This window comes from Excalfactoria chinensis, chromosome 7 (genome assembly GCF_039878825.1).
Source record: "Excalfactoria chinensis isolate bCotChi1 chromosome 7, bCotChi1.hap2, whole genome shotgun sequence".
NCBI lineage: Eukaryota > Metazoa > Chordata > Aves > Galliformes > Phasianidae > Excalfactoria > Excalfactoria chinensis.
Genome location: NC_092831.1, coordinates 5244455 through 5271097, shown reverse-complemented (window position 1 = coordinate 5271097; position 26643 = coordinate 5244455). Strand labels below are relative to the sequence as shown.

Here is a 26643-nt window from a genome sequence, read left to right as displayed (position 1 = left end):
TGTACTGGTTGTGCATTTCTGCCTCCTTTGTTTCGAATGATTTCATGTGACTCCTTGGCCTCTCTTTGTGTGCTGTGCCAGTGGGGTTTTGTTGGTGTTTCTTTTCCACATCGTTTTTTTGTTTTGTTTTGTTTTGTTTTTAAATCTTGGAGGAGGAACATAGGGTGCCTCATCTGTTCCAAATCAAAGGCTGGAGATCTCTGTGTGGCTGCACTGGGGTTTTGCTTTCGATCTGATGGGGAATTTATGGAAAGCTGGAATTTATGAAATGTGCTTATGCTATTCAAATTCTGCATGGCTCACAAGAACAGGAGCCTGGAAGAAAGACACAACAGACAAACAGATCCTGGCTTTAAATCATCAGACAGTAGGTTTCTACACACAGTCCCCACAAAAAGCCTTAATCATCTCTAAATTTTTTGAGTAATAGTCCTCCTTACTCTAATAGTAGAATGTCCTCCTTGCTCTCAGTAGTCAGATGTTTTCTTATGTGGTTTAGTTGCCTCTGGAGAAATCGAAGAGGGTTGCAGTTTGCTGGGATGGTTCCTGTGTGTTTCTACTCATGGGGAGGTGCCCCTTGGTTGCTTCCCAGCAGGTCCATGGGACACTGCTGCTGGGAATGCTATTGACAAGGTCACCCCCTGAGAATGTCAGTTCTTTTCCCATGAGGACCTGGAATGGGTGATCCTCATTTGCAAAGCATTTTTTGGTGTTGGTTTTTTCCCTTGTAAAACCCTGCTCCTGGAGCAAGCATTTGAAACTGAAAGCTTTCATTTGATGCTGCTGGAGGAGTGCTCTCTGCCCAAGGCACAGCGGAGACAGCACTCGCCAGCAGTGACAGCAGTTCTTATGCTCTGGCCAGCTGTGTCCTGATGCTGAGAGATTTAGGATAATATTCAGAGGTCGTGGATCAGGAATTTTAACTCCTGTTGCTGAAAACCGGGTAGTGTTGAGTCTCATGAAGTCTAATTTTCTAAAAGATCAGACCACAGTAGAGTTGTGCCTTTACCCAGGGCATTCCTCTGGGGTTTGCATGCCCCTGCTTCCAAATGCTGGCCACCAGCTTGATGGACACAGTGTGACCTACCAGGATCCATCTCAGGGACCCACTCTGAAATGCTGTACAAGCGAGCCCTAGGCTGAATGACCCTCCGTCTTTCATCTTCTTGCATACACAAAACCTCCAGTTCTAAAGGGGTACTGTAATTCCAGATTTACCAAAATGACTTTGTTTCTGGATGAAAAGCTAAAAGCATCAGAATTAAGTGAGTTGTTTTAGGAGGAAATGAGACCCTTTTAATCTCTGGCCTTCAGTAATCTTTCTGCAAAATGATATTTGTTTAGCTCAGAAAACTACAGGCAGAGCCTGATAGATAAAAGAAATGTGACCTAAGCCTGAACTGATAGCACACTTATCTTTTCTGTGTGATAACAATCATGGAAAGCCAAAGTTGGGAAAACTACATTGAGTAAATGCCCATTTGTTCTTCAACAGGTACCTGTTCTGGCACTTGCTACATTCAGTTGTTCATTTTTTTTTTATCATATGTGGTCAGTTTTATCTTGAAGAATGAAAATGTTGCAGAAATCCCCGATTTTGTGTTGAAATGCTCCAGAAGTAAAAACTTTTCTGAACAGGTTATTTCACCTACTTTTGAAAATAAGCGTTTAGTTTCATTTTTGGCCTGAATAGAATTGCATGTTGAAATTTGACAAACCATTAATGCCTGAATCCACCAGTTTCAGCACTGGGAGATTTCTCTGCTGCTATAAACAGCATCCAACAAGCATCTACAGATGAGACCTTGTATTTGACTGCCTCGTTCTTTTACAAGCAAAATTGGCAGTCCTGCCTACCTGTTCTTTTTCAGTTCTGGGCTTTAAACTTGGCAGCCTTGGGGTGCCTCCTCCATAAAGTATGTGAGCAGTAGGTAGTCTTAATACCATCAGCTGCTGATGATACGTGGGCTCAGTGCTCAGACTGTGCTGCACCACCTTTGTTTGGCACTTGGCTTTGGTGAAATATTGCCATGCTCATTTTGAGATTGCTCTTGTGCCTCTCTTCTTTCTGCAGCTTTTCAATTATAAATAAATGTCTGTGTTACTTAGCAGGACAAACCTTTTTGAAGACTGCTGGAGGAAGAAGTTTCAGCTACAAGTTCACCTTGTTTTCTGCCCATCCTGTCCCCTGACATGGGAATTAAAGCTGGGTTTGTAGTACAGGTGGCAGGATGACATTGCTGGCTGTGGACAGCTTTGTCCTATCCTGTCTTTAGTCTCCACTTCAGGGCTTGAAGCTGTTATCACCTCTGGGAGTTGTTCTGCTGTCTCAGAGGAAAATAGCTTCTCAATTTAGTCCCCAAATCCCATCTGGGTACTCCTCTGGACCTTTGTCCTGCATTTCTGCACATTTCCTCATGTGTGAAGTGACACTCTTAATTACAGCTGTGCCTGCCGATGGAGCTGTAGGTGTAGAAGCAGAGCTCTAAAAGGCCTGCCCTCTGTTTCTTCTCTGTGTGTAGGATTTTTACTTATTGCTCTCATTGCAGTGCTCAAAGAACTTCTCCTCCATCTCTTCCTTCACTTTTGTTAGTTTTTTTTTCCTTTCCAAAATCTACTCACCATAAGAAAATTTGGCCATAGTTCTTACTTCCTGAATGTTAAAAGAATTATCAAGTGAAATAGGATCAAAAGACAACTGCTCATACGTTGCTGTTCTTTATGGTTTTCTGGCAAAAGAATCAAAGGCGAAAAAAAAACACATCAAAATCTGTTATTTCTGAATGGGACAAATTGTCTATCAAAGAAGTTTATTTAAAGCAAGACTTCCCCTGAGGCACTAACACACAGGAATGCGTATCTTCCAGATCCTTGTCTTACAGAAAGCAAGCACACATCTTATGAGAAAATATTTAGAGAATGAGCTCTTTGAGCACCATCCTCTGTAGATGCTGCCGATGTTTGGTCGTAGCGATGTGTGCTTGTGTGCTGTTCTTTTTCCCCATCTTTTGTTCTTGTTGCTGCATTCCATTAAAATGGCCCCTTTGAAGAGATGGCAATACCAGACTACAGGAAGAATTTTTTTTTTTCTTTTATTACTAACCTCAGATCTGGGTTTCTGAGTTGAAATATTAAATTTGGTCAGGAGCCATTCAGATAGGTATCCCTGGGAATCCCAGTGTTTGCTACAGGGTGAACCAGGCTGCATGCTGTTAGGGTACTAGCAGGCTGTGTGGTGGGGCTGTTAGTCAGGTTCAGATGGGTTATAACCCTTGGGGGTATGGGCGTGCTCATGAGCAATTACTGTGGTGCAGCTGATGCACTGTAAGCCTTGGCTTCCTGGTCCACCTCTGCCAGGTCTTGCTTGTGATCCTGCCTTTTGTTTTTATTATTAGGTTTGACCCCTTTTTCTAGTTTTGACAGCTTGATTAAAGCTCTCCCATAGGAACTGAGAGCACTTTTGGTGTAGAAATAGACTGTTTCCCCACTGAGTTACTAGCAGAGGCTCTGGGCACTTTTGATAGCAAGTTAAGGCAGCCTGCTACTGATTTCTGTAGTAGTCTACAATAAGTGTGTCTTTTGGAAATGTCTGTCTCTTCATCCTTAGTAACACATTTATCACAAGTATGGCTTGTTATAAAGCAAAGCTCTCTAGTAAAATGTTATTGTGGAAGGATTAAGAGTTTTCACTCCCTATGTATCGTTCCATTTAATATCTTACACTGGAAGCGTGAAGAAATGCTGTTTTCACTGAAGTCATTTCACAAATGGTGAAATTCTCTTAGTGAGTTTACTCTAGTGTTAAAGCCTCCACTTCTCCTGTTCCTTGATCAAAGAGGCTGGGAGACTAACTGAGAAACATTACTGTGGCTGTGTTTAGAAGCTTTGAAGAAATGAGCCTGAATTAGGAAACACAGATAAGTTTAAACCTAAGCCCAGTCTTCTCTAAGGATTATGATAATAACATTGGTGAGTAACTGAGTGGTTATCCTTCCTTAGTCCATGCCTGGGTCTGAGATACACTTTGAAATCTCTTTATCCTTCAGAGTTGTTAACTGAGGGTGGTGTATGAAATGATGAAGAGCTTGGTCTGCAAAGCTCCTGATACCCTCACTATGGACAGATTCCCTCTGTGAGATCTTGGACCTTGTTTGTATTTGGTAACAGAAGAGTGCCTATTAAGAACTTTAGTACTTAACAAGACCTCATTGCTTTCTGCTGCTGTCTGAATTTATTGGCCAGGAAATACTCCAGCAGAGGAGACTGAAGTACACAACTAGAGTGCTCTGAGTCACACTGCAAAATTGAAACAAAAATCTATGAGCAATTCAGTACATTAGTACTCCCATCTCAATGTTTTCCATCATCTGAGTCAGTTGTGCTGTTCTACCTGTGCTTAAGCTGTGAAAAACAAGCAGGACTCTTTCTTTTTCTTAAAACCCCTCTCCTAGCAGATGTTTCTCTTAGTACATCCTTATTTAAGAAGGTCAGATATCTTTGTGTCCATGCCTCTGTATCAAGGTGACATCTGTTAGCAGGAAGTGCAGCCAGTACCTCCATCATGTACTCCACCAAGAGAGCCTGGGCTGGACCTTGCAGCAGTTATATGCCTTTCAGGAAAGCACTTAGAGATTTCCCTGAGGCTGATAATGCTTAATGACATTTCTAAAACATCACAAGTATGATTAAAGCATGTAGTTAGGTTTCTCAGTTAGCATCAATGAGACAAGAAGGAATTAAGGCGGTGTATCGATTGAAATGTATTGATTGGAGAGGTCACTGTGTCACTTGTGACTGGGGGGAGGAAGGCTGAAGAGTTTGGTGTGGGCTCAGGTCTGGAGCAAAGGCCGTCGTGCTTGGAAACACTACTCAGGTTTGTGAATTAAAGTACAAGAAATGTGCATTCCCCAAAAAGACATATTTTGCTTGTGTAGTCATGAGCCTCCTTGATAATACTTATTGTGAATTGTTATGATGCTCTGTTTCCCTTCTGCAGAGTCATCTGGTGGTTTGCACTGTCCGAAATAGTAACAGTATTTGAGTGCTCAATTCTTGCTAATTGTCAGCATAGAAGGAAATGCGTCAGCCTATGCCATTCTGTAAAATGGAAACCATAGAGTTGGCCGAGTTAAGTTGCTTAAAAGAGGCTTACTCATGTCTTGGGTTGATGACTTGGCAGCTGAAATTTGGTGGCATATTGTGTTGTCAATGCCTGACGTCGTATGCCTGGAAGCTGGCAGAAAGATGCTCTCCGTGGAAGGTCCCAAACTTGGAAATTGAGTTTCTTAGTGTGCTCCAGCAGAGCCTGAAGCCATTGACCTTTGGGCCATGTATGATTTACCGATGGGGGCAGATAGTTTTGGTGCCATTTGGCAGCAGATTTCTCCCAGGGCTGGACCCTTGGCTCTGGAAGATGCTTCCCACTCAGTCCAAATAGCCTAAGTCTATATTGCTCTTCAGAGCACTCTACAAAGTGCATTTATTTTTGCAGCTACTGTGGAATTGGGCCTTTGAGAGAAGTCAGATATATGAGAAAGAGGGGAATTTGACGTTCTTTGGGCAATTTAATTTTGTCTTCATGATGTATTGCAGATGTGTGTACTGCCTTCAAAATCAACCTTGTTATATTATCTAGTTCTCACAATAATAATAAAAAGTAAATGTTGTCTCAGGTTTGTTTTGCCGTATCTGCTTTTGCTATGAATTGAATAGCCTGTAAAGCCATGTATGCTAAACAGTTAATAATAAAATATAATAGGATGTGTTTCTTTCCTAATATACTGAGGCTAAAGAGACTGGGGAGAAAAAAAAGCAGTTTTGCTTGGACAGAGGAGATGATTTTCCCAGTCGCAGGGTGATGAGCAAAGTACGTAGGAAAACATAGTTGAGCTTTCACCCTAAATGCCCTAGATCCCAGTGCATGGGTTTTATTTGTGTAATGACTTTCTTAAGACATTGGGGCTCCCAAGCAGACAGTCTGCCTTCACTGCAGGGAAGCAGGGATCTTTGCCATGACTGGCTTTGAGATCTGGAGCCCAGGTTTGTGCAGTGGATTTCTACCTGTATGCACCCGAAGTCCCCTGCGAGGTGAGTGTACACAGCAAGGTCCTATTTATTTGCACTCAGAAGGCAGCAGATGAATCTCTCTTCTCTGGAAGGGTTCTCAGTTTGTTTTGCAATCTGTTACGAGAGTTGTGCTAATTATTGGAAATTTTCTTATTTAGTTAACATATTAAATATAGCAACCACTACAGCTGATAGTTAAGACAAGGTGTAAGCTTGCAGTTTCTTTAAGGAAATGCAAAATCAAAGGAAATTAGGAATCTTAACGCAAAGTCAGCATCAAACCAACTGCCTTGTCGAGATTTATAGAGGCTGTGAAATTGGACGATAAAACCAACCTTTGGATGAATTTCAATAACAATAACGATGACTTAAACTTACCAGCATGTTTTACAAGTCCTCTCTGGTCTATTTGGAATCTATAATCAGTCTGCTATGAGATAAAGGGAGTGTGTGCCTTATTGTTGAGAAGAGTAAGCGGGAATAAATTAGTTACGGTGGTCCATTATTCAAGCTTTGCAAAACACTCGATGTAAAAGTTATTTCTGCTGGTTTTTTGTTGTGCATTTAATGAATGCATTCATTAGATTATCTCTTAAATTTCCCCAGCTAGCAAACTAATAATGTGTACAATCTCTCAAATCCTTGGATGTTAGGGGAAAAGAAAAGATTAAACATTTATTCTGTGGTGATATTACATTTTATTCAGATGCAACTGAAGTTGTTAAAAACTTTAGGACTCCCAAATTTGTTAATAACGTTTGCCCTTGAGGCAGGATTTAAGCACTTGGAGTGGGCTTGCTTAGGATAAGGAGCTTCTCTTGTAGCTCCTGACGTGCTGGCAGTCCCTGCTCACATCTGCTGGGACTTGCTGGAGCAACCCCAGCCTGATGCCCAGCTGGCAGAGCCAGCCTCTGAACTGCAGTCTGTTCTCAAAGCTGTTTTCACCTGCCTTAAAGCACAAGGTTGCTTTGTAGGAGATCCCAGAGCTCCAGCACAGCAGAATGGTGCCATGGTCCACCAGGTCACACTAATGAAGTCCTTAGCTATTAGGCTTTCAGTGCTGCATGGATTTACCGTTGTTATTCTACATACTTCACAGCCAGTTACCAAATGAAGGTAAATATTAATAGGAAAATGAATCAACTTTTTCCCCTCTACCTTTGGTGTGTGTAATTAGAAACATTTCTTCGGTGTCACTGTCCATTTTGCTTCTCCCTTGTTTGCTGAAAAGTGATCTCTCTTATCCTGGAGGCTCCAAGGAAAATCACTTGTGTTATTACCAGTGGCAGTAGTGGTGATGCACAGAATTGTCCCCTTCTTGGGAATGACCTTGAATTTTATGAAGTACCTCAAGGTTTACTAACAAGGGTAGAGCTGCTAGAAGTTTGTTAATTGAAATGATGAAATATGCTAGAGAGGATACAAATGAGTTTAAAGCCAATTCAATTAGAAGTGCATCTGTTTCCAAAGCTGCCGGAGGAATGCTGTTTGTTTTCAAAACAACCTTTCAGTCAGCCTCTTGGAATCCTTTTGGCACATTTGTTTAACTCTCTGCACAGACCTTATACCCTCTGCAAATTTATCATTTGGAAGTACAACAATCAGGTGGATGTCAGTGTCTCCCATTAGCCTGTAAATGTCCTAATTGCCTGCTTCCCTCCACCAGGGTCTGCTTGTGAATGTGGACAGGGACACAGAAGGGTGCTGCAGGTCCTCACTGGCTGTACCTAGTGTGACTTGTGCCATTCATGTAAAGACTGAAACTGTATACTACTGCAAAAACGCACCGCTCAGTGCTGCAGTGCAATCACTTTGTGTCTTCTACCACCTCCACCTAAACCCTGCAACGTCCCCAGACCATCATTCAGCCACCTCCTCAGCTTTTCTGGGTTGCACAGCAAAAAAATGAGACAAGAGTAATAGTTTTTGCACCAAGCATTCGAGCCTTGGCCACCAAACCATCATCTTTGCTTTATTCGTCTGCCTTCTCTTACTTCATCTCTTTTGGGTTGCACAGCAAAAAGTGAGACAAAAATAATAGCTGCTGTTGCATCTTGTGCCTTCCCAGTACATCCTGTGTATTTTGTGGGCACTTTGTTTATTATGGATGGGACAAGGCTCCATTTGTGGCTTGCTGAGCAACATTGTTCTTAATGAATAAATAATAGTAAAATGAGCTTGGTAGCCTAGGTAAATGTATTTGTTCATCCTATTACGTTGACAGTATCTCAGTAGTAAAACAATAGCACTGAAACATGAAAAAGGCTTATTTGATCATCCAGTACAATATTTCCTGCCCATTCAGGACTACCCCCAGTATCATGTTTCCAACTGCTTACTTAGATATCCCTTGCATTGATGTTTGCATCTCTATCTCACCTGCACCCACAGCCCCAGCTTGGTGAGACACAGCAGCCTGCTGTTGGTTGACATGCTGCAGTGGTTCTCAGCTGTTGTTTCTAAAGTAGTGGGACTTCAGTTTAATGGTGTTTGATACTTTGAGGGATAAAAAAGATTAAAGGAAGCTTCAAGAGAATAGAGTACGCGACAAATAGGCTGGGCAGGGCCAGGGAAAGGAGGGTGTCTTTTCCTGCAGAAGGTCTTGGAAACTCAACAAGTGTTGGTACCAGGTTTTACAGAAGAGAGAACAGGGAATGCAGTGAACGAGTGAGGTGTTTAATGATGACATTGACAGAACATGATTTTTTGGTTTTGGTCTGTAGTTGTTGTGTTTTATTCTTCCTTCCACTGATAATAGCCTGCTTGTAGAATTTGCTATTAACAGCTGGTGTTAATGGGATAGCTCATTCGTTATTTGTCGCGCATCATGCCAACGCTAAAAGCTTGCTGGGAATGCCACGACAAGGTTTACTTTCAGTTTGCAACCCAAACTCTTCTGACAGTGCCAGGCCATTGCATGGCTCCTACAGAGAAAACTAAATATCCCATTCTCACTGGCACTGGAAAGGCTGGAAATGAGCTGAGTACAGCAGTATTTACTAGTTTCTCATAACAAGGTATCAATAAAGGCATGATATATCTGTGCAGAGGGCACTCATCACACAAATGTTTTTTGCAAAAAGTTTTGTTATTGAATGAAACCTTTGATTGTGGGAATCTCAGCACGGGGTAAACCTCAGGTGGTTAATGGAAGATATAATGACAGTTTGTGAGAAGGTCTTGAAAGAAGGTTATATTCCCATTCTGGTTTTTTTGGTTTTTTTTACCACTACTTAATACGGAACATTTGTTTCTTTTAGACATTAAGGTAATTTACTGCTCTATTAGCTTGCTATTTTTTATTTATACTTAATGCATATATGCAGGCGAGGAAACTCAGAATGCAGTAGGTTGGTCTCTTAGCATCAGGAAGTCTTTAGAAAAGCTCTGGTTCACTGGGGGATCCCCACAGCACTTCCCTGCAGTGAAGTGGAACTGATTTCTTTAGTTTTGTTTGTTAAAACTTTTCCTTTCTCACTTTCCTATCTTTTATTTTATTTCTTTTTATTGTGGAGGTAAGTCTTGAACTTCCATACGGCTCAACCCATTTTTGCCGTCACTGATAAGCAATTGACCCTCCTTTTAAACCAGACACCGTCTTTGTTTCTGTTAAGAGTTAATTACCCAGGCTGTTATACAGCCCAAGGAAAAGTGATATTTCATATGGCACAAAACTCTTTGAAGAACCACCTAAGAAATGCTGCTCATGAATCTATCATGAGGAAATTTCTTTTACTTATCATAACATATTATGAACCGCTCTGAGTGACAACCTAAGCAGGTCGAGTAGAATATTAGTGAGAAAGCTGGGAGTTTCATTTTGGGTAGAAAGTGAGTCTGTTGTGTTAATATTTTGCGTGCGTGCATGGGTGTAATCTGAGCTTGATGTGAACACAAAGCATGCAGAGTTTGGGAAATATCCCAAACGTGATCACCACTGCCATGGATTGAGTAGGAAATAACCGTGGTACATAGGGAATGCAGCACACAGAGATAAGCAGGAGCAAAGTGAAGCATCGCATGCTGCACAAGGACAGCTGGGCAGCTTTAGGAAAGAGTTACAGCAGGAGCTGCTGGGGGAAATGATTGCGGCTGTCAGACTGCCGGGGTGGCCAGGCTGAGGTAGAGGGAGGAGAGTGCTGCACAAAGCCAAAGAAGGAACTGAGCATCATTGAGCTGAAGAAGGGAACTGCTGCTGTTTCCAGCAACATTTAAGGCACTGTTTGCTAACACAATGTGGGTATTTTTTGTGCTGCTAAATGGAGGATATTTTCTAGGTGGGGGATGCCTAACCAAGTCTGAAAGCTTTTCCTCCACAGTGAAACGAGGAGTGCATCCACGTGCTACTGCTGTGGATCGATGCTCAGGATGCAGCACAGTCCTGGCTTGGAGTCAGTAGCAGGTTTGGATGCAGCAGAGCTGCTAAATCCAGCTGCTGGGCACAACTAATCTCCCTGCCTCAGCTCCAGTGTTTCCTGGTTGTTCAGGGCTCTTGTCCAGAGGTTTTAGAGGGAAGCTGCTACTCCTTTTTTATTTATTATGTATTTTTGTGCTTTCTCCTGCAGTGGTGACTGTCACCTTGATAGAGAGTGGAGAAATCCTTCTTAAGAGCATAATTAAATCAGCTAATTTAGTATTCAGTAGGTAAGGTTTACACAGGGAGGGTTAGAGGCTGAAAACCAAGCAGAAAGGACATAAAAATGAGTAACGTGAGAAATATGGTAGGGATGAAATTCTTTTATTTCCATTACCTTAATTACCAGAGCTGTCAGAGGACTTAAGCCTTCTGTAATAAGGGCTGATCCTTGCAAGCCACCGACTTTCGTGGCTGAACATGGAATCTCTTTTTTGTTTAAATCTAATAGCACTTAGAATCATGTCAACCAGATAATGGAAACTTGAGGATGAACATAGCACGTTGAGCAGGGACGTGCAGGATCTTGTCAACACGTTGGCCAAAGGCTGTGGACAGGCATTCCTGGAGACTCCAAGGGCTCAGGCACACTTGGAGTGTGCTGTACAAAATCTCTCTTCCCTTGTGCAGCTGTGCTTCCCAACAGATACTTCTTGTCAGCATGCAGTCTTTACATCACTCAGTTTTATCATGGCCGTCCTAGCGATTGTTGGATGAAACCAAGAAATCAGTTTTAGTCACTGCTGTTCTTTGCAATTAATATCATAATTTTGCATTGGGAAAGTGCTGTCAGGCAGCCAAACTTCTTCTAAGAAGTCCTCATTTGAAGTTGATTATATGGATTGCAGAGGATCGGAGTTCATGGGTTGGAGTGATTATAAAACCTCTTGTCTTCAATCTTTGGTTTAGGTTACATTGAAGAGTCTTGCAAGGTTCCTTGCCCATTTGATTGCAAATTAAGCGACTGGTCCAGCTGGAGCCCCTGCAGCTCTTCCTGTGGGGCAGGGATGAAAGTCAGATCCAAATGGCTGAAGGAGAAGCCCTACAATGGAGGCCGCCCCTGTCCAAAGCTGGATCTCAAGAATCAGGTGAGTGTGTTAAATCACTAACAGAAATCTCACTGTGCTTGTTGCAGATTTAATTGGGATCATTGGGGCCTGGCTTTGTTTTGAGTTTCGTGGACAATCCTAGAACTTCTTGAGGATTGAGGGGAAGATGCTCACGTTACAGCAGGATGTGACCTGGAATGCTGTATTTCTTACGTAAAAACAGCATTTATCTCCCAGAGCACAGGAAGCTCTGGACAAACAGTCCCACCTGGATGGTGTTTAGATGTCAGAGAGCTCAGATGTCATGGATGTTTTAAGTCTGCAGTTCTCTCTGAGACATTGGTAGCTGCAGAAACATGCATTTGTTCAATATACATAAGCATTTTTAGCAGCGTTTCCCTTTGACACAGCACAAGTTCCCTTCAACATTAATCTCTGTATATTCAATATTGAATTGTCCCATTAGGGGAAAATAGTCTTTAAATTGCTACTCCTAAGGAAAATCAGCATCTGTTTAAATGCTTTTTAATGCTATATGTATATCTACAAAACTAATAGAGGTTTCCTACATTTACTGATTATTTTGTAATGCTAATTAACACTGATGAGGCACTATGTAGTTTAGTCTGTACTTTACTGCTTTCAAATTCAACTATGAAAATTAATTAATAGGACAGAAGCTGTCATGCCAAAGGGACTTGATATATATATGTGTGTGTGTGTATAATTTGCACAGTGTGTAGAAATATATGTATGAGAAATGTGTTGCGTAATATGTGTAGAAGGACTTTTAAAAGCAAAGATGTATTTGTGCAGCAGCTTGCAGGTGCTAGAGCTGCTGGGTCATGTTGTTTACTGTACAGTCATTGCCACAGCTTTGTCCTGGGAGGCAGCACCACTTCTACCACCTGATTCTCAACTCATGTCGTTTTCCTCACAGTTTATTTTTACTGGTGTGAGAAACTCGTTAAATGCTTTTTCTTTTGCATATTACTGTTTGGAATTCATAGGCAGTAGCCTAACAAGAAGAAAACATAAAACTGCAACAAAGTGCATGTTGCCCACACCTCAGTGCTTTTCTTAATAGATCAGAGAGGTCACCAAAGAGGCAAAATGAATTCCCACAATAAGTTGTTTGGTAACAATAAGCTCTTCTATAATGAAAAGGTACCGGGATTGTTACCCACAGAGACAGCAGACTACTTCTGATGAAAGGTAATGTTACTATAAAGTGTTGCCTATTCCCACACACATTAAGCGTACTAATTTCAAAACCCTTTTGGAAGATATTGAAGGAAAGAAATTGTCTAAATTGGGAATTTATGTCTTTGTAAGGTTTATTGGTGTACGGTGCTTGCAAAGCATTATGGCTGGTAGCAATATAAAGGTACTTGGTGCTTTTTGCCTCCTCCAGGAAGATAAGACTCCATGTATATGTGTGTATATATGTACATACAGGTACATACCCATATACAGGTGTGTGTTTCTCTCTGTTGGCTTCACGTGTGCTTCTTTGAGCAGTAACGAGGTCTTGCTGTGCACCCACTGGACTTGGACTTCCAGCAGTGATTGAGAAGTGCTGAACTCCTTAGGCACACCGCAGCACGAAGACGTTCCCTGCCCAGATGGCAAACTGAATTAGCTGGCTGCACTGATGTTTAGCTAAGCTGAACACATGTCTTTAATCCGGTGTAGGGAGGATTGTCTTCTTTTTCTTCTGATGTGAACAGTGTTTAAATCCTAGAGCGAAAAGCTACAGAATTCTTTACATGTTAATATATGACTTCCTAATTATTTTTGCATAATCATATAATCTGGTTTAAATACCTGCAGTACAGTACTTTTCTTTGATATCAGACATGAGAAAGCTAGGTCACCTTGGTGCAAGGATTTTCCTTATCTTCTGGTGACAATGTTGTATTGTGTTCCATGCTTTGATGAAGACCTTGGACAACAGAAAACCAAGAATAAGCTCCTGTAGATGCCAGCAGATTTCCCTTATTATCTCCTCCACAGTTTTTAGTTATCTCTTTAAAATGATTGCTCATGCACTTTGGTCTTGTTATTGCTTAATCAGTCACTTTGTTGAGCCCTCCATTTTCCAGTATTGTATAATTGAAAGCCATGCTCAGTTTGTGTTTTTTTTCTCATTCAGCCAAATAATCTTTTAACTCTTTTCTTGTGAAAGTTGTTTTCCTGTGAAAGGTGTTTGCTGGGCTTCTTGGTGGACCCTTGTCCGTCTTTTTTTTGTCTCCCCATCACCTTTCAGATATTTGGGTTACACTTAAGTACAGAGAATGTAATTGAAACAATAGCCCAACCATTTTCTTCTAAGATTTCCCACCCAATGCCAGTATTTCAGCAGAGTCACTGCAATTCACAAATCAAAACAACTGATTTGACTGATGTAACTAATTACCGAATGGTAACCTTTTTGTAGTAGACCATTCCTCCTAGAATCAGTTCAATCTAGTAGCGCAGTTTTTCTGCTCTCTTTAGAACACAACATTTTATCATAAATGTAGTCAAGTACAGCTAATTTATTTATACCGACAGTGAGATAATGACACATTCCTGCATGATATTTCATGGAGTTTATGCTTCTAAGTGTTTGACAATTGTTTAAGTGTTAGTTACCTACATTTTACTGCATCTTTTAAAGAAAATGAGCGTTGCATGTAGAAGTTGTGGAGCTCTTATCTAAGGCTGTGATTGCTTCTGAACGGGCGACTGGATTATGGGGTCAGCTGGCAGATGTTCTTGGCTGTGTGATGCATGTTAAAAGAGGTGTAGCTTTACTTTTTTCTGTATCTGCTGTTATTTGAATGCACTTACACAGCATGCAGTTGCTAAGCTATTTAATATGTAGTTCTACGTGACTAAAGGTTAAATATGAGTTATGGGAGGTTTATTGCTTGAGTATTCTCTTGTAGGATTTTAGGATTACTACAAGAAAAATGTATCTTATTTTAAAACTCAGGAATTTCCAGGGATTACCTTTCTATTGATTGCTCTAATATATATTCTTGTCAAGATTTTCCCTCCTTTTCCTTCCTCCTCCTCTCGCTTTCACCTGGTCCTGCTAAAGGACAGATATCACAGCATGCAGTTTACTCACTTGGTGCGTGCTGGCTCTACTTAAGCAGCAGAAGTAGAAAGCATTTGAAGTTTAACCTCATTGCTTTGTTTAAAATGAACATGTTGTTGATCTTATTACATCCAGCTGTCAGTGAAGGTCCCATCCCTTCTCAAATATTTTGAACCTGATTCGATGAAAGAGGGTAGATGTTAAAGAGTTTTGTTTCCCATCTTCAATGGAAATAAGTGACTGAGAATTGCCTCAGCTAAAGGAATATTTGCAGCCTGGCCCCCATTTGTTGTTTTTATTGGAAAAATCCCCATCAGAATTTGGCTTAAAATGGAAAATTTGGGTTTTGAATGCTGAACTTTCTATCAGACATAGGGAGGGAGACCTGTTTTAAGCATGTGTGGTGTTGTTTGAAGGCTCCTGCAATAACAAGTGATAATGTTTGGAATAGATCACTGATAGAAAAATGTTTTCGGGTCAGACATTCACTTTTATCTGCAGGACTTTTTTAAGGTCTTGTTTATGCATGTGATCAGTGTGAATACTTCACTGTGTGATGTTACATAGATGTGAATGAGGCTGTGGGACTGAGGTGGTGGCTTCTGGTGTCACAAATGAAGCTAGCTTATGGCTTGTGAGGACAAGACTTAACCAGTACAAAGCAGGCCAAGAAGCTGCCTTGAGTTGAAAAGAAAGAAGAAATTATACTGCAAAGGCAAGTCATTAATCTCTGAAAAGGGGATATAAAGAGTCAGAACAACAGCAAACAAAAGACACACAACAACAGGAAAGTTTGATGTGGCTGTCTTTGAAAAGGGGGTAGTGAGTGAGAACCTCCACTGGGGCAGATTGTTAGGAGCTTGGCACGCAGGCTCTTGTTTGTCACTGGCAAAAATGCATAGCTAATAGTGGTGACTATGTTGAAAAACAGTGTTTGGTAGCTGAAAATTTACTCTATCAAACTGTGCCCTTTGTGTCTGTTGTAGCTTCCACTGGAATAAATAAGAGGTATTAGTTTCAGAGTGACCCACATATAATATTAGTAAAAGCTGGTTCAGAAACAGTCTTTTGTTATGATGCTTCCAGGGCTTTTCACACTTAATTTCCTAAAAAAAAAGAAAAGTTTTAAATAAGCAACACAGCAGTGTACAGACTAAAGTTTGATTTACATTCATGGTGGTTTCTCAAGGCAGTTTTTGGCTCCTGTTTTGCAAGCTAAGTTTCTGTGATCCGAAAATGCCCCTGCTCTGAGCTTGCAAGCTTTAGACTGTGGCAGAACTCTGCCTAAGGAAGAGCAGCGTAGCATATCTTATCACAAGACACTGTAATGAAACAACGTCCATTTTCACTTGGGTAGGTAACTGCTCTCAGGAAGAGCAGTAATTCTGTGTACAGTAACATTAATGTACAATAACAAGAGGCAAAATACAGCACTGCTGCACTTCTGCTTTAATTCCTTCAATTCATATTCCAGTACTTACCTGCTGACATGAAATATTGATAACTTCTTTTGTTTGTCTTTGTCACCTGCCTAACAGTGAAATATTCAAGTAATAATTATCACTTAATTTTGATTGTCTGTCTATGAAAGACTTTGTTTTACTTTGATGTAATAGTTGTCCTGTTCCTTTGCATAAATATATCATTTATGCATGCATCTGCTTATATTTATCTATCCATGTGTGTGCATGAAGCGTTTTCAAAACTTAGTTTCCTATGTTAGAACTTAAGTTTTAACTCAATGTCTTTCATTGCTGTCAACAAATCAGCTCACATCCAATTGCTGTGCATGTCAGCATCAGAAATTGGGCTTTGAGAATGTAATTAATAATGTATCATCTGTTAATAGCTCCTGCATAAATGTCTTCTTTTGTAATATAGATTGCTAATTGTCAGAAAGTCCCTGCATGACTCTTTTCAGAAGGCAGCCATACAATAATGCCAGCAGGTTATTTCTGAGCTCCGTCACGTGCTGCTGTATCAGTAACACCAACTGTGGGAGATCCCTTGCTGTGGCATGTGGGGACATGGCTGACCTATATTTTCCTCCAGCTCTGTCTGTCAGTGCTCGTTTGCTTTGAAAGAAACTTAGTTTTGGGAAACAAAAATCCTATCCTTAATCTCAGTTTTACCTTCAGGAGATCAGATTTCCTCCCACTCAGCGTTAAAAGATGGAATTACAGGATAGGAAACATTTGTCCTCTGATTCTGGTGTGTTTGTCTTCTACCAATGTCTTCATGTAATTTAGGTCAGAGCAGGACTTTTTGCTCTCAAAGCAACTGATACATCTGCACCTGAACTGAATTTGAAGTGAAAAGTTCCCCATAATTATTTCTGATTGGAGTACAAAATTCCTATTTCTGTTGTTGAAGAAAACAGTGATTGTTTAATACAGCAGCATACCACAAAATGTTGTGAAGGATGGGAGTTAAACCAAAAGTGCTTTGTCCAGAGGAGATAGAATTAAATGGAAAATCAGCCATAGGAGATTGGGTTGCCCAGTGGATGAAGTATTAGCATTTCACCTAAGAAACTGGAGTTAAATTGGCTTGGGCAATGTTTTTAAGGGAATAAGTTTGGTTTGTGCTGAATCTCCTGTGGACAATATGTCATGTTGGAGGGGCAGCGTGCACTGTGTGTCATAAATCAGTGTGACAGCGGCTAACACTGAGACTGAACTTACTCTTGCTTGTCTTTGTCTTAGGAGCAGAAGAACACAGAGGATTGATGCCTTAGTTGTTCCTTGGCAGCAGATTTAATCTTGCTGTGTTGTTTTTTTTCCCCCTCCTTTCTCATTTTAGAACATTTCTATTTCTTTCCCACAAAATTTTGTGGTGGAATTTGTTCTCAGTTTTAGGTTCACAGTCATTATGGAAGTTAAATACAGCGTAGCAGTTAAAATAGGCAGGTAGGTTTTGTTTTAATTTGAACAAAGTAAAGGATATTCCAAATAAAAGGTGTTGGTCTGTCTTCACCCGAAGATGTGAAAACACAACCATGAGTTTCATCCCATGTGACTCAACCTTCAGAAACAGTGAATTACAGAGAGAGGTATGGCCTCTCTTGTTTTTGGCAAGTTGAAGGTGTTAACATGCTTCCCTTTACTCCTCTCTCTTTTGTAATTTCAATGTGCACAAAATTAAGTTTCCAGAATGGTGTTCTATTGATTGCAAAACATTGTTTGCTATAATGGAAGACACGAGCATGGAAATTTCTTTTGAAATAGATTCCAAGTCAAGTAATGAAATTAATTACAATAATTTATGATTCTGCGGAACCTGACATTTAGTGATCTCAAAACTTTTTGAAGTAGGAGCACAAGAAGATATTGGCATTACACAGGAGTGCATTAAGCAGGAGGCAGTGTCTGAGTGGGTCTCGTACAGGCCTCTGTACTTACACTATACTACTAATACTATACTGTCCTCAGTTTAAAGGCCACTTAAATTCAGCTGTTTGATTTTATTCTAAGAGGAAAGGGATTTCTTCAAGATGGTCTGACGCACCTGCATGCTGGATCTGCATTCCAGCTTTCAGAGCAGAATGTTCCTGCCTCTGTACTAAGTGTATGACTTCACAGATTCCGGCTCTTTTATGAATAAGAGACAGTAATTTGAAATGAAGTTGCCGTTCAAACAGGGAGAATGGACAAGAAGCTGTATGCTGTTATCATCTGTCAGAGCTACAGAGAAAGCCCAGCAGTGCTCAGACACCTCTTGCGTTATGATCCTGAAAATAACCCAGGTCTTGCCTTCGTCAGTATTTAATATAGCTGTGTTGTTCCATGTACAGCAGTTATCGCTGATTAATACTTAACAAGTGTTAACATTTTTAGCTGGTGCAGACGTTTCTTGTGGCCATTTCCCAGAATTTATACCCATATCATGTGTAAAGGTAGCTTTGCTTTATGCAGGCTGGCTGATGGATAGATTCAGGAATTGATTTTATTTTTTTTTTATGTTATTTAATTGGTTTCCTCCTCCAAGCCAGCAGAATAAAAGTGAGAACTACCTTCTGCATTCCCCCTGATATCTCTTCACGTGACTGCAAGGATTGTGCTGAGATTCCACCAGCTAAATGTGCGCATTTGAACTGCAAGCTGAATACATGAATCTCACATCTTTTTTAGGTGGCAGCATCAGGATCATCAGCATTACCAAACTGCTAGCTGGAATATAAAGCACTTTGTGATTTTGGATTTTAAAGCCCAATTACAGCTTTCTGAGTGATTGCAGAGGCAACCCCCGTGTCAGGGAGGTCTGTTGTTTAGAAGAGCTGTTATCCAGAAGTTGAAATTCATTCTGGTCACATACTGGTTGGTTTGGGGGAAGAAAGGAGATATTGTCTTCATCGTACAGCTGTGCAGGGCTGGCCATGCCTCCTGGGGTACCTGTTGTAGCAAGCACACTAAGAAAGCAGCTGCAAATACAGCTCTCTGGGAGAGCATGGCAAGGAGCCTGTGTAAGATAGGGAACATGCATTAACATTCCCAATGAAGTATTTTACATCAGCTGGGGTGGAGGTGCCCTCTTGGGCCAATGCCACGGATGCACCATGTTGAAGGAGCCTGGGTACCTTCCTGCCCCTAGTCCCCATCTCCAGCAGAACCTGCAGATCCCATGGGGAGAGACAGTATCAGAAGGATGTGAACTAACAGGGAGTGTCCAGGTGAGGGCTGTGAAGATGCGGGAGGGTCTGGAGGGTAAGATGTGTGAGGGGCAGCTGAGCTCCCTTGGTTTTTCACCCCAGGGCAGAGGAGGCTGAGGGGAGGCGTCACGTTGGCTGCAGCTCTCACAGGGAGCAGATGGGCAGGGATTGATGTTATGGTTTCCTTCCAACCTGGGATATCCTGTGGTTCTATGATGGTGTAAAGATCGTGACATCTATCTGCTATAAATACGTGTGTTGCAGGCTATAGCTACCCATAGAAAAACTGAAGTGGATTTTTATGCATTAATGAAATGCAAATGGGTAGATTCTTCTGCATATAGATGTATATTCTGTCCTGTCTAATTTTATTTACTGCTTCTCACTTGAGGAGTGCATAAATCAGCAGTCCTGTGTAGTCTGTTGTGATATATTACTTAATTAAAAGTTATGAAGGCTTTTAATCCTTGATATAATTAATATTATTTTTGAGTCAGCCATTTCCCATATTTTAACTTAACCAGGAAAGATGCATTATGTTGCAGAGAGAGCATTCTGTGGATCTTCGTGCTCACTAGCAGATGTGGTGCAGAACAGCATCTCAGATGCTCCAGATTGGGTTTGGAATTTGAACTCAGAACCAAAGATGATTAAATGTTACTGCATGTTTATGTAGCATTGGTTATAGTTTAAGAGCAAGTGTAGTCTATGTGTTTGTTAGAGTCATGGATTAGTTTCAGAGGGGATGAGATGCAATGTGATTTCACAGTAAACAGATATTAGTTACGCTTTAATAATATAAAAAGTATTCTTAACATGGTTGTTTACGTTCTAATTGAGTCTTAATTTAGTGTTCTATAATAGTTCTATCATTGGGTGATTGATTTTTTTAAGTTGGCAGGCTATGGTATTATTTTTCACTTGATTAAGGCTGCAGCTGACATGAATTTCTTATCCGTAAGTGACAGCATTAAAGAATTGGTACAGTATGAAAAATCATGTGATTTTTGGACAGCAGAGATGGCTACTTTGAAGAGTACTGCAAAATCTGAAAAAAAAGCTAGGAATGATTTAGAGTTGTTTGCTTCAGAGGAGTCACCCAGTTTCATCCAAAGAGCTGTGGGATTTCAGGGGAATGTTGGTATCCAAACTTGGTAATAGGGATTCCGCATCAACTTTTCATAAGATTTGATATCAGTTTGGTTTTCATTAACAGCAAGGGTGTTCTGCAGAAATAGGAGTTTCCTATAGCTGGGAATCAGCTGCCCTCTGTTGGTTGGTTCAGCTTTGCTGTGGTTTATGTTTCTTGTGATGACTTTGGATGGACGGGGAAAGCTTCCCGTTTCCAGCTGCCAGTGGTGTGTTGAACATCACTGGGGCCCCTCCATTAACCCACCTCTGCTGTTTGTCTTTAACGAACTTCTCCTAACCTGACTTTAAATTCTGAAACTTCTTTGAGAATAGAATTGTTATTAATTAGTATGAACTTTGGCAATTAAAAATGCTGGACTTGATGCTATCTGTCAGCTCTGCTGGTCAATCTACATCAAGAATTTATACTGACATCTGTTCAGTCTCGGTATCCTTGTCTCTCTAATAAAGTTAGTTTGAAATTATGGCTACTAAATAAAGATGAGAATTTTTCCTTCTCTAAGTAAGTGATATTAAGTGGTTCATGAACTTTCTAATTAGCTACCAGGCATAAGTATATTTTCATCTATGTTCTGAGAAGTCAGAGTAAAAAAGAGTAATGTTGAAAAACAGTGAGGTTTAGCAGTTTCTTCTAAGTAAGGCTTTGAAAAGTGAAGAAAGTCTAGTCGCATTCTTCTTTTGGAAATTACTGGTGAAAATAATAAATATGCATTTGTTAATGCTCTTAGGCAATGCTGTATATGATACATGGGATTTAGGCTACAGTGATGCGCCGGGGCTCAAGCCTACAAAGTGTGAAACACCTTTGGCTTCCCTGATTTCCAGTGGGAATTCTGTGCACCTCCTACTTCAGCCAAGTCCTTGGACTGTGAGGAGCCTTGGGCTCCCAGGCCCACGTTTTCATGCAGTGTAGGCGTTCAGCTGAAGTGGATGGACTTGCCTGAGGCACCTCAGAAAGTTGGTTTTGGTTTGGTGAGAGTGCTTAGCGATCGGTAGGTCTGACAGGACGGCCTTTATGGGTGTACACATAAAATAAATGCAATCTGTTCCTTTAATTTGAATTTGGTTTACGCAAAAATGGCCATCTGGAATGTAGATTTGTATGTGTAAATCATTCTTTTGGCAGCGCAGTAGTAATATCTTCACTGCTATTAATGCAGTTTTCAAGGAATTTCTTCTTTGTAACCACAGATCTGGACCTGAATTAAAAAGAACGAGCCAAATTTTTACCCATCTTACATATACCCTCCTTTGCGAGAACTTAAATCCTAACTTTCAATCTAAATTGTACATGCAGATTTTAATGTAAATCTATGTCTAGGCCTATTTTTGTTAACATAATATATATTTTTGTTAGCACTTCAGTCCCAGCAAAAAAGCACTTTAGGTGGTGTTTTGGTTCCATGTTTTGGTTCAATGTGTTGTTTAGCTAGAAATTTGCTGTACAGGATGTAATGACATTGAAGAAGGCTCACATTTCATCTATGCCTGCTGCAGGGCACAGTGAATTACTTCTACAAGTGGCAAAAGGGGATGAGAGCCAATGCTCAGATCAGGCTGTATGTTTGGAGAGTAACATTTGTAAATGCATGGACATTTGTTGTTTCCTTTCACGTGGCTTTCTCCCAGCTAATAGCTGGATGGTAAATGAGCAGATTTATGTTTGTTGGAACACAAACATCAGCAAGTACTTTAGCAACTAGGGTAGCAATAGATATTCATTAGAAAATCCATTGGAGAAATCAATTATACTTTGAGTTTGTCTTGTTGAGAGAATGGAGGTACTTGGTCTGTGTAAAGGAGGCATTACTTGAGCGAGCAGCAGGTGGGCAGAGAAAATGGGCTTCATGGATAGTCTCACAGGTGAGTAAAATAATAAGGAAAGATTAATTTTCTATCCCTTGTGTTCCCAAAGCAACCCTTGACAAAACAAGTAGTTTTTAAGAGTGAGAGATGGGAGATTGTATCTTGCAGCGCGTACTACATACACAGCTCATCAGTCCCGAGGAAGAAAAGCGATGATTAACCTTGATCAGATTAAACATTTGCATATAAAAGAGGCTTTTCTTAATATTCATTTCAGGTCAGTGTTTGATAAATGACTCGCAGATTTTCATCAGCGTTCTGGTGTCTTAATTTTTGTAGAGTAAACACCCTCTCTGGAGCTGTGTGCAAACAGCAGCGTTTTCAGCATCGCGGAGTATCGCACAGGAAATTCTAAGTGCAGGTTGGATTTTCATGCTAACCACGGAAATTAAACCCAGCCAGAAGTGGAGAAATACTTTTAAAGCTTAATTTCCTTTCTTTTCCTCACCCCATAGCATTAATGTGGAGTACCACCATGTATGAGCAGTCAGCAAGGCAAGGCAGAGAGCTTTGTGAGCCCTTCAGGCACCTGTTACGTGGTACAAAGGAGTGAAGGGTTTATTTTTGGGGAGTAAAATGTTGGTTTTATACAGATTTCTTTTACTTTGTATGCCGTAGCTCTTTCAAAAACAAGTATCAATCCTTCCTAGCAGGTCCACACCTGTTTGTTCCATCCTGGGTAGAAAATCATCCTTAGCCAGAAGAAAAGACAAATAATCAGTATCTGACAGGTGATGGCAAAATAAATAGTTAAAACCAGGAGTTCTTAGCTATCTTTAAAACTGGATGGTGGCTATTTTATCACAGTTGTGCCTTGCTGTTGCTTTCCAGGCATTAGGCTGTGCAGAACAGCACCAGTGACGGCTGTATTGCTCCAACCAAATGTTAGCCCTATTGTCTCTGGCCGAATTCCCATTGTTTAATTAAATAAAGGCAAATTCCAATTAACTTTGAAGACACCCATGGCTGGCCCCGCTTTTTTAGAAGGCAGTGTTTGTGTACTCAGGGTTTCCCTTTTGTCTGTGTGTTGGGTGGAGGTGGGCCCTTTGATCCAAGCCATACATAACACCCATTGAGCGTCCTCCCTGTAGAATGGCCACTTGTTCCACGTCCTGACCTCGCACGCGTTTGGCTGGATCCTGCTCCAGTTGCAGACTGCATAACAGATGAAGTTTGACTCTAAAAATGGAAGGGTAGTTTTTTGGCCCAAGTGGATGTTTATCAATGGAGTTAAGAATGAAAGAGAGCAATCAGTCTCCACATGCTTCCCTGAAATTGGTCCAGCAGCATTTGCAGCACTATTGCACCGTATTTGAAATGGTGAAACGGGGAGCATTTCTTACTTTTAAAAGATTGTGGCTGTTGTGAGGAGAGAACACAAAAGTTTGGAGCATGTCAAAGTCAGGCACGTGTAAAATGGGTTGTATTGCAGGCACATAAGGACAGGGTGCTTCCCTGCTTCCCAGGGATAATGTAACTTTATTCACTGTCATGCACAAGAGTTGCCAGAGGTCTGTGCTTTACGTTTCAGCTGTCTGCTTAAACTGAAGTTAGGTACAGGGATATCCCTTCATTGAGTTCAGTGGCAGAAGCTATATTTTAGTTTGTTTTAATTGAGGTATATTGATTGGAGTGTGTAAGCAAACTGCTTGGAAAAGGCTTCCACTTTTCAGTGTTACCAGACAAACCTTGCTGGCTTTTATTGTTACATTTCGTGTGTATAAAGTTAATGAAATTACAAAAAGTAATTAAGAAAAAGCTAATGAAATGAAGAAAAATCTAATTTTATAATTGATGGTTTTAATTATTTTGAACAGTTTGTAAGAAGAATGAAGGGGAATTCTTCCATTAAATAATAACTTTTCCCCCATTTCCACTAAATTAAATTGATTAATACTCCCAACAACTGTATGGAAGGCAGCCATCCTCACTGGGGGCCTGGGCTGCAGCTGGGCTGGCTCCTGGCCCTCAGTGGTGCATTGCTGGGAAGGGAGGAGGCAGTCTTGGTCTAGAGGCAGTTGCAAAGAACAGGTATCCTTTTTAGAACAAGCTGTAAAGAAAATAAATAAATAAATAAATAAGGATTATTTTAGTCATTTTACATTAGTCATTGCTTAAGTCAGTTTCTCTTTTCTTTGATAACACAGAACTACCTAAACCCAGTTGTTAAGTGCTAAAGACAAAACCCAATTCATTACCTCCTTCTAGCCAAAGGTCAAATTTTCAGTGGCCTGGAATTTAATTTGCATTTAATTCAAGGTTTCATCAAGATAATTGTCTGTTTGGTTCACTTCTCTAATTGAACGTTTGCAAGAAAACTAATGTCTGATCACCCCTGGGAGATGGGAGGTGCAGCACTGTTGCATTGCAGTTTTCCAGCTTCGCCCAGGAAATAAGCATCCCGTTGTCATGGGATGCAGAGCCCCTTTCTCTGCCATAGTCATAGAAGTTGCAGGCAGTGTTGGCAGCTGAAAACGTTACCGTAGTCTGCCTTGGCATTAGGCAGATTGTCTGCATTACTCCAGTGAAAACTCTGATCCATCCTCTCTTATTTAACAACCTTGTCATTCCCAGGCTGAATGGATGGGTGTTTTTCTGTCTTGTCTCTGCTGAAGTTTCCATTAGTAGCAAAAGCTCTGCTCTCTGGTATTTTACTGCCCTGCAGGTGTTTTGGGGAGAAAACAGCTCTCTTCTCTCATCATCAGAGCCATCCCTCGCAGCTCACAGTCTCCAGACACCAAACCCTTCCAGCCTCTCCTTGCAAGGTGGGATCTTCATTCTCACAACCTGATATTTCTCTTCTGCAGTTGTTTCTGCCTGCATGTAAGAAAGTAAGTGCACAGATCTGCACGCAGTACACAACTGAGGATCTTAGCAGGGTTTGCGGAACACCAGTAATTGCATCCTGACATTCTATGAGTATGCCGTCCTGCCCTGCATTTTCCTTTTTATTTTGTGGCCATGTTACACACTGTTCCATCCAGTGTTTCTGCCTGGATGCGTTTTCCTCCTGCTGACCTCTGAGGGTGTAGCAGATCTTGTCGTTGCTGTTATTAGTCCCCAAACACACGATCTTTGTGGTGAATCACAGCCTCTCTCTGCTGCCCAATCTGTGCGTCGCACAGCTCTTCCTTCACACTGTCCCAGATCTCTCTGTCTAATGATGGCACTTAGCTTCATCAGTGAACTGTCAGCAGGACTGTAGCTGTTTGTGTGCTGGCGTACTTGGTGAGATTTTAAGACTGGCTTTAAGACCAGTCCTTCAGCAGTGATGCTAATAACTTCCCTCCATCCTGACATTTCCCATTTAATATCATTGCTACTCTCCTACCTCTTGCATTTTCATACCAAATTAAATTTTTTGTACTAATCCCCATCTTCTTCAGTTTTAGTACTAACTTCCCAGGTGATGCTCTGGTAAAGCTTTGCTAAAATCAGGCAGCTGAGACCTGTTTGATTTCCTTTGTCCAGAAAGGGAGTTTTCTTCTCTATGAAGTGTATCAGATTAGACTTCTATGCCTCACCTGCATTAAACCCAGGTGGTATTTTTCCCCATGTTCTTTCAGCTTCACTGACTTCCTTAAAAACTGATCTCAAGTCTTGCTACTGCTTAGGGTAGAACAAAGGGTTTTAGTTGCTCTGTTATTATGACTTCTAATCACATGACATCATTCTTGTCTCGTTTGATTTATTGAAACTAGCTGCCCCATATGCATGTTTGGGCTCTGGAGATTTACTTTCATCCTGACTTGTGTAGTTTCTACATGGTTATCATCACGGACTGTCATGAAAGTTGAGGCATGTATTGGTGTAACTTGGAATTGCAGACTGAAATCTGTACTCCAGCCTCACTATGTAGTAGTTCCACTTCTTTGCAAGTCATCTCTTCATGCAGCCAACACAACTTTTGTTCCTTGTTTCAGTATCTTCTGGCTTGCTTTTTGGTAACTGCCACTTGCTGAGTTCTGGTGCTTTCTTCAGCTCCGTGTGAACGCTGTTATCCCTGCTGGACTGTCTCTGTCCATTCATCTGATTGACTGGTGAGGGTTGGCATGCTGCCCTCTGGCTTTTTCTTACTTGAGATATGGGTCCCTGTAAGTATTGGCATCTTTGACTTGAAAAATGTCTGTCGTCTTCTCCAGGCAGGTCGTTCAACCTCTTTAATAGCTGACTTCCCCAGCTGGTTCCCTCGCTGTGTACAAGCTGGCTTTGGAAGCCAAGATGTGTGGTGGAAAAAGCCTTTTCTAAGGGGTCTGCAAACTGCAGTGACAGTTTTACTTTAGAATCAGCGTATGAACACGTACTTCAACTTTCCTTCTAGAACCAGTCGTTTTATTCTATTTTTTTTAATCAAAAATGA

The 26643-nt window shown here is 41.0% G+C and overlaps 1 protein-coding gene across 5 annotated transcripts in view; it reads left to right on the top strand.

The window, feature by feature from the left end:
- THSD7B (thrombospondin type 1 domain containing 7B) overlaps positions 1-26643 on the top strand; it is a 282914-nt gene that overhangs the window by 199079 nt on the left and 57192 nt on the right. For all 5 annotated transcript variants that reach the window (XM_072342394.1, XM_072342396.1, XM_072342397.1 and 2 more), the window contains exon 16: positions 11390-11568. In XM_072342394.1, coding sequence (XP_072198495.1) covers positions 11390-11568 — 179 coding nt within the window. The remainder of the gene's footprint in view (positions 1-11389; positions 11569-26643) is intronic.